Source organism: Aspergillus fumigatus, chromosome 5 (assembly GCF_000002655.1).
Source record: "Aspergillus fumigatus Af293 chromosome 5, whole genome shotgun sequence".
NCBI lineage: Eukaryota > Fungi > Ascomycota > Eurotiomycetes > Eurotiales > Aspergillaceae > Aspergillus > Aspergillus fumigatus.
This window is the reverse complement of record NC_007198.1, coordinates 1,373,177-1,387,396: the sequence shown is the minus strand read 5'-3', so window position 1 is coordinate 1,387,396 and position 14,220 is coordinate 1,373,177. Positions and strand designations below refer to the sequence as shown.

Here is a 14,220-nt window from a genome sequence, read left to right as displayed (position 1 = left end):
AATATCAAGAGATTGATGATCGTATTTGGTTGGCATGGTGCAAGATCATGACCTGTGACATCACGTTATATTATGAAATGTTCAAGTTTGACACATGACTCTTAATATGTATAGACCATTTGGATGGTCGAATCTAAACGCATAAAGATTCCTATAGAAATCGAGCAGTACTATCTCAATCCTGCCGTTTAGTCAGGAAATACTCCCACACGCGCCATGGCTGGATGCGAGACTTGTTATTATGAGATGCATACTATATCCATCTATGGACTTCATACTCCCTAAGAGAAACTCGCTTGATATTAACAGAAATTTTCATCGTCACTCATGGATCAGAAGCATAGAAACATGCATGTAATGAAGTACACATGCGCAACAAAGAGTATCCGTAGCCAGCGTCTCAAACAACCAATGTGTCTTGTTCCCAACTCATTTTTTCCACTTCCCTCATTATTCTTCTCTTCTCTCAAACCACTGATCCCTCAGCTGGCGGACGAAAGAACGTTTCCCTATGCTGTTTTCCTTTGTCAGCACTGGAGACTAATATTCGCGCCGCGTCGTACAAAAGAGGCCGGCGGCATGGTCAAAAATAGACTTACTCAAGCCAATACAGCGAAACCACCGAGACAATATGAGACCCAACGGGGTAGAAAGGATGATGGATGGCTCCGAAAAAGAAATACCAAACGTGAACGCCGAGTAATACGCCAGGCCTGCAATGGAAAAATGAAGCTCTGCAGCTCGGATATCACACGTGTAATCTGATGGGTAATGCAGGTCGTAAGGAAGTATCAGAATCAAGCTGGAGCGTGTAAATGAGACCCATATGTGTGCAGGACAAGATCTAGTGGATAAATTGTGAAGCAAAAACAAGAAGCATGAATGCTTTCACACGTGCCAGCGTGAGTGAAGCTGGCACAGTGGATTGTGCAAAGAATCAATCACTGGCCGCTGTTCTTCTTCCAACGAAGAAGTTCAGCTAGGCTTGCCAGGCTGCAGCCTGTCTTGAGGAAGTCATGTTCTAAGAGTTCGTCGGCGGTCGCGCGGCTGTTGACATCGACACAGAGGCAGACACTGAGGAAGGATTTGAGCTCCCTACTCAGCTTTTCGGGCTTCTTCAAGCGTGGAGTTCCGTTCGTGGCGATCAGGTACAACGCCTTCAGTGGCTCCTCATTCAGATAGGGGGGCTCGGACTCAATCATCTCAATGGCCATGATTCCCAATGACCAACAATCGACTTTGGGCCCGTATTCCTTCTGCTTGACGACTTCCGGTGCCATCCAGTAAGGAGTACCGACCATTGTTGCACGTTTGCTCTTTGATTCCGTAAGTTTGGCGCAGAAACCGAAATCAGCTGCAAGGGTCAAATCAGTTAGTCTGGGCAAGATCCAAGCCGCTGAGCAGACTTACTAATCTTGACATGACCAGCGCGATCCAGAAGGACATTATCACTCTTGATATCACGATGGATAATATTCTGACCATGAAGGTGGGCCAGACCCTTGCAAGTCTGGGTACACAGTCAGCATCCCAGCAACTCCCGTTCAGATATTTTTTGCACATTTGAACTATGAACATACCTCGGCACAGATTGTCGCAATTTGATCTTCTTGAATAACGGGGTTGTTGTCGATAACATCCGTGAGGGCGCCCCCCTCCATGAACTCCATCACAACCCAGAGCTCATTACTCTGTTCCTGCAAGAACGAATCTAGAAAGTTGACGATATTCGCATGCTGGCTGTCCTTCATAACGATAATCTCATTGACAATAAGCTCTTTGCGAGGCTGGCTGCGCAGGTCCATCTGTTTGATAGCAACCTGACACCGTGGGCCATATTGCCGGTAGAGCTCCCGTGCGACAGGGGAGACAGCGTGCTCCTTAACACGCGCGACATACACCGACCCTGACGCTCCTTGTCCAATCTTTCGTTGCTTGCTGTATGACTCGTTCGGATTATCCTTGGAGACAACGGACCTCAGTCGATCCATGACCTCATTTTCAGACATTGCCGACATGCGGACCTCCTTGTGGCGTGGTTCAGCCTTCTTGGTCAGTGCAGCTTCGGCCTGACGAACACTGTCCGGAACATTGCCTTTTTGTGTCGTCTGCTTGTTCGCAATGTTCAACGGTTTCACAGCCTGCACGGGCGCGGGAAGCTTGGATGGAGGGGGTCCCTGTGCCGTTTTGGTGCCATTGCCTTGGGCGCGAGCCGCCTGAGAACGTGGATCATTTGGAGCGTAACGAGCGTTGGGCGAATTCTTTGCGCTGCCATTGCTGGAAGTAGTAGGGGGAGCGGGAGCTGGGCGCTGAGCAGTCAATTGACGAGAAGGATCTTGACGAGTCGAGCCCGGGGCTTGCGGTGCGGGACGGCTTGGCTTGTAGCGATCAGCCATCGAGGCGTCGCCGCCGTAACCGCCAAGCTCCTGCTTGGCCAGGGGAACACGAGTCTTAGGGATGGAGGCATTGTACGCTTCCTGATCAAGTTTGTTCTGTTCATCTTCGCGCTGACGAGCCCGGCGGGTCTCGTCTTCCACGCGTCGACGCTCCTGTTCTGCCATCTCCTTCATTCTCTCGAGCTGCTGCTGCTGGTCCAAAGCACGATCAGACTCCGCCCTCTGCGAAGGTGACGAATTTGCCGAGCGACTCGTCTGCGAGTGACCGTTGTCTAAACGCTGAGCAGGGCCAGGAGGCGGCGGCCTCGGAGGAGCAATCAAGCTGCCTACCGAGTTGTTGTTGTTGTTGTTGTTGGACTTCGACTGCTGACCGGACGGAGGACCGGCCAATCCAGCGTAGTACTGCGGGTTCTGTTCGCGCATCTTGATATCGGAGTAGAACTCTAGAACCTCAATCACCGCCTGAGGGTTCTTCTTATAGTCCTCCTTGGTGATGGCCGACGCGGTCAGCAGCTTCTCCCACTCAGGGGGTAAGCCGACAAAGGCGCCGGTTTGCGGATCAAAGCCGACATGGACACGGTGGCTGAAATTTGTTGGATTGCTCACACCTCCCATGCCAGGGCAACGCTCGTAGATTTTGTCAATCCATTCATAGATCTCATCGTCACTTTTGACTTCGCAGGTAATGGTTTTGGTGGGCACGTCGCGAGTGATCAAGGACGACTTGGACGCGGCATCCTTTGCATTGGCCAAACGAATGATCTCAAAAGCCATCCGAGTGTCCTCGGAACGGGACACGCTGGTAACAGTGTTGAGTGGGATGGAGAGGACCACCTTCCCAGTCTCATTCTTCAAGAAATCGAGGCGGAACTCGCGCAGAATGAGGTATCTCTGATTCCAAGTAGCCAAAAACTTGTCTTCTTTGCAGCGCACATAGCCCTCTTTCACGACGGCAACGCCCCCCTGGCCGGTCTGGTTTGTCTTGGTCTGTGAGAGGGACGGGCTGCTAGTGTTGGGAAATAGTGACAGATTGGCAGATCCAGGAGTACTTGGAGAATTGAGACTCATTTGACTGAATGAAGTGGCTACGCCGGAGGGATTCGAAGGGAGTGAGAGCTTTGGACGGTCGGTAGGGGGGCGCGGAGCGGGCCCAGGGTTCATGAATTGGTCGGCGGAATACATACTGCGACAGAGGTCAGTCAAAGTTCTGGAATTGAGACCAATCAAACCCCAAGAAGGATATGCACTGCATGGTCAGATGAAGAAGCGCTCAACCTACGTTGTAGTCGACGAGATGCTGTGGAGGACAATGAAAATGCGGAAACAGTAGCTTCAGGGGTTCCGTTGATAAAAGGCCGAGACGAGGGAAATCAACACGCAACGGGAACAGACACCACAATGCTCCCCTAGAAGTAGCAAAACAAGTAGTGTTAGCAAGACGCTACTACACCAGTATTGCCCGCATACAAGCCCCGAGCGACTCTGCCAAAAGAAAAAAAGGGTGGAATGACACCCCGCTTTGAGACCTTCGGCCAGGGGCGGTGATCCTTCACCAGAGAGTCGCACAGGGGTTGGAGGACAGTCAGAGGAGACAGAGAGGATTGTCTGCAATAAAAGTTTGCGCGAAGTTCCGCTGTTGGCTTCGAAGAAAATCTTACCTTATTCCCTTTCCGCCTCTGACCAGCAGAGCCCTCGCGTGGGCGAGGAAGCTCCAAGTGGGAGTGCCGCTTAAATCTGGGGACGGGACACGGTGAGCGCTTAGCGAGCCACGGCTGGGACTAGTATTGGTTGTTAACAAGAAGACGTGATGGATCAGAGAGAGTAGAATCTCACAGCAACAGCGAAGAGAACAGAGGGGGGAAAAGTTTCAGGAAATACTTCACAAGTGGGGAGGAAAAGAAGTAGAGTGAGGCAGTGAGGAAGTAAGTGAGAGAGGGAGAGAGGAGAGTTGACAGGGAGGAAGAAGAGAGAGAGTGGGGAAGACACGAACAAGGAGGTGTTAATAATATTGATTTGGAAAGGGATTCATACTCTGCTGCTAAGCAGTCAGGCGTTGGAAGTAGGATTTAGTAGAAACTACCTAGTAGTGAAGTTTCATCTTGCAACAATATCGATCTAGTTAAGAACCATCATGATCAACTATCCATTGATTTTTTCTGGCTTCTAGAATGCTTGTATGGGATACAAGACTGCCATGGTTCAACATCTGGGTACCTGCCATTATTGCTATCCCTCTCTGGCTGTAACAGATATCTAGGTACTTCATAAGTAATCTTCGTCAACGTTAGATATCTCCAAGGCTGTCTGAGATAATTGCCATTCTCTCCTGAGAGATAGAATTGGATGCAAGGTTTGATGAATGGTTCGTTTTGGGATGTTCCCCCCGGTCAACTCCACGAGGGCGGGACACTCCGTAGATGATAGCATTACCACGATTATCCTGCCTTTTATTGTTACTTTGATGGTTGAATCAGTTTAATTGATGAAACCAGTCATAGTCGGTTTATTTGGCACGAGAGGTGTACTGCAACAGAGAACTGGTTTCTAAGTTAGAATGGTTATTGTTCTGCTCTTTCTACTTAATTGCTGTTCACACTTCACAGTTACCCTTCAACGATGTGACAAAAAGAATAATAATGGATCGACAGGATCCTTAACCCTCCCCAGATGCCGTGTGCTAGATAAGTCAGTAAGTATCTCGAGTACGGAGTACTCCACCGAAGGTCTCGAACTCTCTCCCGGTTCCAGTGCGAAACTATCTAAACAGTGCCCACGTCGAGCCGAGTCCTGGACCCACGGCTCATAATCAGGAGTATCCAGAAATCTTCTATAGTGTTCATGGATCGACCCACTTTTCTGTTGCAACTGAGAGCCGAACTGACGATAACCTGCGGAGTAAACAATAATGGTGATTACTAGGTATGAAATTATTCTGGATCAAGAAATTACGAATACCTATTGGACTCCGTCTCTTTAGCCCGAATATGTGTCTGTATGTACTGAGTATACTCATACCCACTGGAGATGAATTGTGGAGGATATAACATCAGTGCTCCTCTCCAAACGGGTAATTGAACTTCAGTAGTCCATTCAGTCCTCCCACCCAGCCATCATGCGCTTCAGCGCCTGTGACCTTCCGCATCACGCATGGCACGCCGCCATGCCACTCGTTCTTGCCATGCCGCATCTCCTCATTCCACACGCGAGCTTCTGTGCCCACAGTCATCCCCTGTCCCAGATTGACTCCGTCAATGCTGACCTCTAGCTCCCGGCCCCGATTTTTCTCACTCAGTCGAAGCGTTATTGGCGTGCTTGCAGGCAGAACCAGAGGCCGGAAGCTGAGGCTCCGGGCACAAATAGGCGTCAAAAGCACCGCTGGTACCAGGGGATGGACAATGCTCCCCCCACTGCTTAAGCTGTAAGCCGTACTGCCCGTAGGCGTTGAGATGATCATCCCGTCTGCCACTGCTTCCGTCAGAAACCGGCCTCCGACATATACATCAACCACAGCTAGATGCGGCTCCTTGCCGCGATGTAGAAGCACTTCGTTCATAACATACACCCCCTGCGTACCCAGCTGATCCTGTGCAGCAGGGATGTTTCCACGTACTTGAATTGGTTTGCCATCAGCTGTGAAAAGCCCGACCTTTAGACGGTTGCGCATCAGAATTCGAGCTCCCCTGGACGAACCCATAGATTTTCCACGAACCGAAGACCATCCTGTTGGCCCGGTCCCGTCTTCCATCTGGTCCTCTAGAATCGGTGCCCGATCTCCGGCACCCGCCCCAGACATAAATACTTCACGAAAAGCGCGCTTGTATTCGGCAAATTTCCATTCGCTTAGAAACCCCAGTGTTCCCATACTGAATGACAACATGGGAGGTACATCAACGCACGTGGCGAACAGGGAAGATGCTCGTAGGATTGTCCCATCCCCCCCGAGGGTGACCGTCATGTCCACTTTATCATGTAATGCGGATGGGTCATTATCTGGAAATGTTGAGTAGACCGGGAAAGGAAGCGAAGAGTGAATTTCCTCGGCAGTCTTTCGTTCGAGGATGATGGCAATTGATGGATAGGTCGACCTTGTGTGGCTGGACTCTCCAGAGATTGAGTTAGTAAAGGCCCTTCCTAGGTTACATCATTCATCTGGTGTTTCATACGCAGCAAATTCAACCAGCGATTCCGTCACCGCTGGAGCACAATCTTTCTTGACAACGAGAATATTCCTTGGAGGCTCCGGCCACCGAAGCGTAAGCAGGTCGCCCTCTCGAGATTCTAACAGCAGTCAGCGATCTTCACCCAGCATGCCCGAACCAACGGTACAAGGCGGCGCATACCTTCATATTTGGGTACGATACGTTGCGGTAGCGTTCGGATATCTCTAACCTCTTGCAAATACGAAGAAGCCGAGAAACTTCTCGTGCACAGAATCCGTCGCCCGAATCCCAATCTGGCGGGTCGAGATTTAATCATAGCCACTTGCATTATAGAAGCACTGGCTGGCACAGCTTTTCATTAGCCCCAGATTCCTCCTTCATCTTGATTCCATGATGCATCGACTCACATTACGAATTATTTCTGTCCATTTTCTGACCCGGTCTTCGTGAGTCACGCCGTCTAGGATGTTTGGGGTATTTCTTCTATTTCAAGGACACTCTCAATGCTTACAGTAGCTTTCTCATTGCTCTCTAAGACAGACGAAGCAAATATTTTGTTGGCGATCAAGAGAAAATTTGGATAACGATTAAATAGATCATCCATTCGATAGAGGTTTCAAAAACAACGGTGGTGACCCAAAATAATCGGCCATCCCCCTGACCGCCTTTGCCTACGTCACTCTTCCTGTGCCAGGGTGGTGCTTCATTGCCTAAGGTGAGTAAGTTTGTCTACCCGCTGGTTATCACAAGACACTTCATCCATTATTCGCTTGCTCGTGCCCGCCAGCAACCGTGGTGTGCACATGATTGTTGTTGTTCCAATTCCGGTCTCTTTCTCTCTTTTCATCTCCACTGCTCACAGCATGGCTTGATATTCCTTTCCTCATCTTCATTTCCTCCTCAAGTTCTCCCCTTGCGACATCTCGTGTCGCCCACACAGCTTTAGGCAACGAGACATTGCTTATTTTTACCTGATCCCTCAGTGCTTCGACTGGTAGTGTGCTGCGTACGAGGGCGAGTTCACCGACTTCATTTTCACAGACTTTATCTCGATCGTTCGATTTCGACTACCGAGGTTCTAAGACAGCTTCACGAGGGTTATACCTGCTCGTCATGGACTCTCCAGAGCTTCGTCAGCGAAAGCCGGCACCTGGCCTAAAAGGTGATAACATGGTTGAGAAGCCTCAAGGCTCCAAAGACGCCGAGCCGCGCCTCAAGCACGGCATTCCTATGCAGCTCCTTCGTTCCTTGTTACTTGCAACATGGTTCAATTGCTGCTGTATCATTATTTTTACGACCCAGTTGATCGGGTCTCCGCTTTATTTCATAAACAAGGACTATTATTATAGTTACATGGCTCTGACGAAACAATCATTTGGCTTGGTTATAACAGCCCTGACAGAATGGGGCTGTCCAACATATGTACGCGTCAGTGGGGACGAAAGTGTGCGAGGTCAGATTCACCTGTGTAAGGATGGACGACTCAAGACCCAGTTTCCCGAGCGTCTAGTCTTGATTGCCAACCACCAGGTTTACACCGACTGGATCTATCTTTGGTGGATCGCTTACACGAACCAAATGCATGGCCGCATCTTTATCATTCTCAAGGAATCCCTCAAGTATATTCCAATCATTGGGCAGGGTATGACATTCTACGGTTTCATTTTCATGGCTCGTAAATGGCTGTCCGACAAACCTCGCCTACAACATCGTTTGGAAAAACTCAAGACCCAAACGTCTGGTTCCGAATCCGAATCCCCGCAATATGACCCCATGTGGCTCCTGATTTTCCCAGAAGGCACCAACCTGTCGCCAAATACGAAACGAAGGAGCGATGAATACGGCCGGAAGCAGGGGCTACCGCCTCTGAAACATGAGCTTCTTCCTCGGTCGACCGGTCTACTATTCTGCCTACAGCAGCTGAAAGGAACTGTCGATTGGGTATATGACTGCAGCGTTGCGTACGAAGGGCCGCCGTGAGTTCCAGAAGAGGTTCCGTGATCACGGCACGTTGATTGACTGACATCTTCCTTTTACCAACTGTAGGAAAGGCAGTTACCCCGACAAGTACTTTACTCTCCGATCCACATATCTACAGGGAAGGCCTCCGACCTCGGTCAACATGTACTGGAGACGATTCGCTATGTCCGATATTCCTTTGGATGACCAAAAGGAATTCGATAGCTGGCTCAGGGCGCGCTGGACGGAAAAGGACGAGCTACTTGACGAATTTTTTGAAACTGGGAGGTTCCCAACTGCCCTAGCTGGCAGTATTGACGCTGGGAATGTGTCCGATGTACAGATAGAGGCTGCCTCTAAGGGCTTTGTAGAAACTCATGTCCGGCTACATCACTGGACGGAGCTTGGGCGGATTTTCATGGTACTAACAGGCATGGCGGTGCTTTGCAGATTGCCCAAGGTTTTTGGGCTATGGGACTAGAACGACCTCGAATCTTCTGGGCGGTGCTAGCTTATCAATAACTATATTGCTAATATTCTTATGGGCATGAGATGATAAACGAAATGATATCATAGATTGATGAAAAATGGCGGGAGGTTGCAACGGCATGCGAGGACTAAATATTTCTATGGTTGTAGTTGATCTCAGGGCGCATAATTGTTGAGATACGGCCCGGCATTTAACGCACACGTCCGAACGAGAGACCAAGTTTTGGAGGAAAATTGTGATTGAAAATAACACGCCGACGATCAACATGGACTCATTCAATGTCACTTCTTTGGATGTGTTATTCTGGTCAAGCCGATAATAAACTGTGGCGGGTGCTACTTGATGCACTAGCCACTTCCTTTACTGGATGCCTCAGGCTCCGACATAGATTGTTCCGCCTCAGCAGCCGCAGATCTGGTTCTATGGTCTCCAAAGCTTCAACACACGAGCTGCTTTCTTATTCGCGTCCAGCACAAAAAGCCTCTCCATCTTTCATTGTTTCAATATCCGAAACATCTATCAGATATTCTTGCCTAAAATGATCATGACTTGAGCTTTGCCACAAACTCACCTCTCAGCTCAAATCCGAACAGTCGCATCTCTCCGTGTTTCCTCCTACTGTCTCCTACTGTCCCATCTCGGAGACGTTTGCAAAGGACAGCACGTATCCCATTCATCCTAGAAAAGCATCATGACGTCGTTAGAAAACGGTTACGTCAATGGCAATTCATTCCCAAGCGCCAGCTCTCAGGTCAATCTTCGCTTTTCTGACATACCCTCTGCGATTGATATTCCCGCGTCGACCCTTGACAGCGAAGTCGAAGTCAGTTTGGAAGGCTTACCGGACGACCCTACAGAGCTGTGTACCCTTCTGGAGAACGAGAAAGCCGCGAAGAATTTCTGGGTGATTATCGCGCTGGCGTATGCCAAGCAGAAGCAGCTTGATCATGCGATCGACATCCTCAATAAAGGCCTGGCTTCGGTCGGTCACGGGGCCGCCAAAGAGAAACTGGGTCTGTTGGGCTGGGTCTGTTGGCTGTTGATGCTGAAGAGCCGACAGGCGCCTCGAGTTGCTTCGGAAGGGGAACTGTATACAGAAGCCAAGACCAAAGACTATTACCTCCAGCTCGCGACATCGACGCTGAATGAGGCGTCGCGACTGAACCCTGCTTTCCCTCCTTTGTTCCTCGCCCGAGGCGTTCTGTGCCTTTTGCGGGCATCCTTGCACCCACCAAGACCGGTCCGACCAGGATCAGTTGATACATCTGAGAGAGTGGAGTCGCTGCGACAGGCGCTCAAGTGCTTCGAAGAATCGTCAAAGGCGTTTGGAGGTCGGAATGTGATGGCGATCCTGGGACGTTCCAGAGCGCAATACTTGCTGGGCAGGTATGCGGAGGCGCTAGAGGGGTATCAGAAGGTTCTGATGAAAATGCCTGGTCTGACAGATCCTGATCCTCGAATCGGTATCGGATGCTGCTTATGGCAATTGGGCTTCAAGGATCAGGCAAAGGTTGCTTGGGAGCGAGCGCTGGCAGTGGTGAGTTATGCAAGGTTATTGGGGGTTTCATAGAGCATTGCTGATGTGTTTTTTTTTCTATCCTACAGAATCCTGACTCCAAGGTTGCCAACATCCTGCTGGCCGTTTACTACCTTTATGACAGCTCGCGACACGCGACGACAGATCCTGCCTTCGGCTCGTTGTACAAGGTGGCCATGACTCAGTACACGCAGAAAGCCTTCAAATTGGACAAGGAAGACCCCATGACATGTGCACTCTTTGGCAGCTACTTCCTATTGAGAAAATCCTACTCCACCGTTGAGACACTGGCGCGGAAAGCTATCGAGCATACTGATGTAATGGCGATTGCCAGTGACGGCTGGTATCTCCTGGGACGCAAAGCTCACTACGAAGGTGACCTTGCCCGCGCTGCGGAGTACTACAGCCGCGCCGATCAAGCGCGCGGTGGCGGCGACAAAGGATATCTTCCTGCAAAGTTCGGTACGGTGCAGATGCAGGTGTCCAACCAAAACTACGACGACGCCAAATTCCGGTTGGAAAAGATCATTCAGCAAACCAAGAACCCCGAATGTATGATTTTACTTGGGGCTCTTCATGCCGAGGAGGTCTTTGCTGCCCAGGCCAGCGGTAGCAAAGAGGACAAGTCGGCGGAAGCTAAGAAGGCCATCAGCCTGCTGGAATCGGTCCGTAGCCTGTGGAAGGACGAAGCCAAGAAGGTCTCTCCTGATGAGTCAGTCTTGGTGTACCTATCTCGGCTCTATGAGCAGGTCGCCCCGGAGAAGAGCATGCAATGCCTGACTCAGTTGGAAGAAATGCAACTGGCTGAAATTGCCGAAGAAGAACATCCGGAGGGTATTAAGGACGAAGAAGAACTCAAAGCCGTCCTCCGAACAAACCTTCCTCCTCAACTTCTCAATAATATGGGCTGCTTTATGTACCAGGCTGACAAGGTGGAACAGGCGAGAACGTTATTCCAGGCAGCTTTGAATGCCTGCGTTCGATCACAGGAGAAGGAGGCGCAGCTTGACACAGATGCCCTTGTAACGACCATTAGTTACAATCTGGGTCGTGCATACGAAGCCTCCAACATGCAAGACGAGGCCAAGAAAGTTTACGAAGGCCTGCTTGAACGTCATGCCGACTACACGGAAGCCAATGCGAGACTCACGTATATTGCTCTTCGGCAGAGCCCTACGGATGAAGGGCCGAAGAAGATGGCCAAACTCTACGAAGCAGACTCGACGAATCTGGAGGTACGCGCTCTTTTTGGGTGGTACCTGAGCAAGTCCAAGAAGCGGGCGGCGAACCTCGCCGAGGACCACGAGCAGCGGCATTACAAACATACCCTGCAGTACTTTGACAAGCATGACCGCTACTCTTTGACCGGGATGGGCAATGTTCACTTGGCGACAGCGCGAGATATGCGGCGCGATACCGACCAGGATAAGGAGAAACGCCGCAAGATGTACGAGAGGGCCGTCGAATTCTTCGACAAAGCGTTGCAACTAGATCCCAAGAATGCCTATGCAGCGCAGGGTATTGCTATTGCGCTCGTCGACGATAGGAAAGACCACGCCGCTGCCGTACACATCTTCTCCAAAGTGCGAGATACACTAAGGGACCCCAGCGTTTACCTGAATCTGGGCCATGTCTATGCCGAACTCCGACAATACTCTCGGTCGATTGAGCACTACGAGGCAGCGCTGTCGAAAGATCGTGCTCGCGATGCGCAGATTCTGGCTTGCCTCGGACGAGTGTGGCTGCTCAAGGGCAAGCAAGAAATGAACTTGTCCGCTATGAAGACGGCACTGGATTATGCCAAACGGGCCCACGCCGTTGCACCCACACAGGTCCATCTTGAGTTCAATGTTGCCTTCGTGCAAAACCAGATTGCATCGCTGGCGTACAGCTTACCAGAGACGCAGAAAACGGTGCAGGACGTTGAGGAAGCCGCCGAGGGGCTTCACCAAGCTATCGAGACCTTCGGACGCATTGCCAAGGTGAAGAACCCGCCGTATCCTGCCGGAGCGCTGGAGCAGCGCGCCAACATGGGCAAGACGATCATCAAACAGTTGGAACGTGCGCTGCAAAGCCAGAAGGAATACGAGGAGAAGAACGCGGCGAAGCTGCAGCAGGCGCGCGAGGCTCGAGAGGCGGAGATCCGCAAGCGGGAGGAAGAGGTGCGGAAGGCACAGGAAGCCGAGCAGGAACGGAAGAAGAAGCTTGCGGAGGAACGACAGCGGATGATTGAGGAAGCCCAGCGACTGGCTGAGCAACGGGCAGAAGAGGAGAGGGCGCGTGAGGAGGCGGAGATGACGGTCGATTCAGAGACTGGCGACAAAGTGAGGCGGAGGAAGAAGACATCGTCAAAGCGCAAGAAGAAGAGGGCGGAAGACGATTTCATTAGTGACGGGGAGACATCTCGCCGGACAGTCAGCGGGGAGCCTGGCAGCGAGGGTGAGGCGGCACCGAAGAAGCGCAGACGGCTGGAACGTCGGTCCGGCGGCAAGGCGCAGAGCAAGTACAAAAGCAGTGAGATTGTGGAAGATTCGGACGTGGAGGATGAGGTGCACGAGGCTGCTGCGGGTGATTCTGATCAAGAGATGCGGGACACCGGGGCTGATGATGTCGAGGATGTGGTGCAGCGGCGCCGAGCCAAGGTGACCCGTCGCATCGCGGACGAAGATGATGAGGACGAGGAAGAAGAGCAAGGAGCCGCATCAGCAGGTCCGGTGCATGAGAATCAAGAAGATGACGACGATGATGGGTTGTTTAACGAAAGCCCCCGGGGGGAGGATTTGGAGATGAAGGAGGACGACGAGGAGTAATCCGGCCGTTATTGAAAGTCTACGGGCAGTACATGTAGTTTTAGATTTCAAGCATCTCTTTCATATAGTTTCTCGGTTGCTCGTCCGTTTATCTCATTGACTTATGATGTCAATTGGCGTTGAGGACGAAAGCGACGGGCTGACAGGGACAAATGGGTATTTGTTGATAGTCCTACGTGATGCGTGTATACTAGCTGCGAGATCTGCTTTAGCCTGATGATGGAGGAATGATAATAACAACAGACGTTTAGCTGTCAGTATCTGACTAGCAACGTAGAAACAATTCGGGAGGGACGTCGACTGCTCCTCTTGTATCTTGTTATGTTTGGTTCTGCGCAGGAAAAAATGGACGGACGAAAATTGTAGATGATGATCGCTGGTCTGTTACTGTTATTGTTAACTTGTACGAAGTAGCAACATGATTGATGATCGTCGCTGTTTTCCTTCCATACTGGTCATCAAGTTTCCAAGAATAATAAACCAGCAGGCAAAAGACGAACCGAGGAAGCTGGGAGCCCACCGAGTCGTCATATATACTCAAAGCAGCATAGTTGGAGAAGTGGGACGGGATGATAGACTTTCATTTGAGACTTTAGTGATACCGAATCAATACTCTTAGATTCTAGGCAAAATGATCTTCAGGAGCCGAAGCAAGTGAAACACGGGCTCTTGATCTGAATTTTGTTCCAGGGCCAAAAGTTTACCCGCTGAGACAGTGGTGAAGCAGGATGCAAAAACGCTACCGAGAACAGAGTAGCCTCTGAGTGTCCAACCAAACCACGATAGTTAAGAAGGTACGGAGTACTTCAGAGTTCAAATACAGTCTAACTCCGTACAGAGAAGTCTTGCACCTCACGTGAGGACTGAG

At 50.6% G+C, this 14,220-nt stretch overlaps 4 protein-coding genes across 4 annotated transcripts; 2 read left to right on the top strand and 2 right to left on the bottom strand.

The window, feature by feature from the left end:
* Window positions 1–599: 599 nt before the first annotated feature.
* On the bottom strand, window positions 600–4,536 carry AFUA_5G05900 (serine/threonine protein kinase CLA4). The gene is made up of 6 exons (XM_748949.2): window positions 4,230–4,536; window positions 4,055–4,174; window positions 3,676–4,001; window positions 1,581–3,579; window positions 1,411–1,510; window positions 600–1,354 (listed from the first exon to the last, which is right to left on the bottom strand). Exons 4-6 carry the CDS (start codon window positions 3,576–3,578, stop codon window positions 942–944), a joined length of 2,511 nt encoding a protein of 836 aa, XP_754042.1. The 5' UTR covers window position 3,579; window positions 3,676–4,001; window positions 4,055–4,174; window positions 4,230–4,536; the 3' UTR covers window positions 600–941.
* Window positions 4,537–4,782: 246 nt separating this feature from the next.
* On the bottom strand, window positions 4,783–7,243 carry AFUA_5G05890 (NADH kinase POS5). Its single transcript, XM_748950.2, has 4 exons — window positions 6,964–7,243; window positions 6,737–6,894; window positions 6,560–6,674; window positions 4,783–6,490 (listed from the first exon to the last, which is right to left on the bottom strand). Exons 2-4 carry the CDS (start codon window positions 6,882–6,884, stop codon window positions 5,443–5,445), a joined length of 1,311 nt encoding a protein of 436 aa, XP_754043.2. The 5' UTR covers window positions 6,885–6,894; window positions 6,964–7,243; the 3' UTR covers window positions 4,783–5,442.
* Window positions 7,244–7,283: 40 nt separating this feature from the next.
* On the top strand, window positions 7,284–9,103 carry AFUA_5G05880 (lysophospholipid acyltransferase family protein). Its single transcript, XM_748951.2, has 2 exons — window positions 7,284–8,532; window positions 8,603–9,103. The coding sequence occupies exons 1-2, from the start codon at window positions 7,670–7,672 to the stop codon at window positions 8,994–8,996; spliced, it is 1,257 nt and encodes a 418-aa protein (XP_754044.1). The 5' UTR covers window positions 7,284–7,669; the 3' UTR covers window positions 8,997–9,103.
* Window positions 9,104–9,328: 225 nt separating this feature from the next.
* AFUA_5G05870 (putative RNA polymerase II transcription elongation factor (Ctr9)) lies at window positions 9,329–13,826 on the top strand. The gene is made up of 2 exons (XM_748952.2): window positions 9,329–10,542; window positions 10,611–13,826. The coding sequence occupies exons 1-2, from the start codon at window positions 9,697–9,699 to the stop codon at window positions 13,350–13,352; spliced, it is 3,588 nt and encodes a 1,195-aa protein (XP_754045.1). The 5' UTR covers window positions 9,329–9,696; the 3' UTR covers window positions 13,353–13,826.
* Window positions 13,827–14,220: the final 394 nt, after the last annotated feature.

Bases quoted from the DNA above. Each gene is read 5' to 3' on its own strand.
- AFUA_5G05900 (XM_748949.2), bottom strand. From the start codon at position 3,578: ATGTATTCCGCCGACCAATTCATGAACCCTGGGCCCGCTCCGCGCCCC. The intron at 1,511-1,580 runs GTATGTTCATAG...CTGTGTACCCAG, and splicing joins TTGCGACAATCTGTGCCGAG to ACTTGCAAGGGTCTGGCCCA. The intron at 1,355-1,410 runs GTAAGTCTGCTC...TGACCCTTGCAG, and splicing joins CGCTGGTCATGTCAAGATTA to CTGATTTCGGTTTCTGCGCC.
- AFUA_5G05890 (XM_748950.2), bottom strand. From the start codon at position 6,884: ATGCAAGTGGCTATGATTAAATCTCGACCCGCCAGATTGGGATTCGGG. The intron at 6,675-6,736 runs GTATGCGCCGCC...GACTGCTGTTAG, and splicing joins TATCGTACCCAAATATGAAG to AATCTCGAGAGGGCGACCTG. The intron at 6,491-6,559 runs GTATGAAACACC...TGGAGAGTCCAG, and splicing joins TCGCTGGTTGAATTTGCTGC to CCACACAAGGTCGACCTATC.
- AFUA_5G05880 (XM_748951.2), top strand. From the start codon at position 7,670: ATGGACTCTCCAGAGCTTCGTCAGCGAAAGCCGGCACCTGGCCTAAAA. The intron at 8,533-8,602 runs GTGAGTTCCAGA...TACCAACTGTAG, and splicing joins GTTGCGTACGAAGGGCCGCC to GAAAGGCAGTTACCCCGACA.
- AFUA_5G05870 (XM_748952.2), top strand. From the start codon at position 9,697: ATGACGTCGTTAGAAAACGGTTACGTCAATGGCAATTCATTCCCAAGC. The intron at 10,543-10,610 runs GTGAGTTATGCA...TCTATCCTACAG, and splicing joins GGGAGCGAGCGCTGGCAGTG to AATCCTGACTCCAAGGTTGC.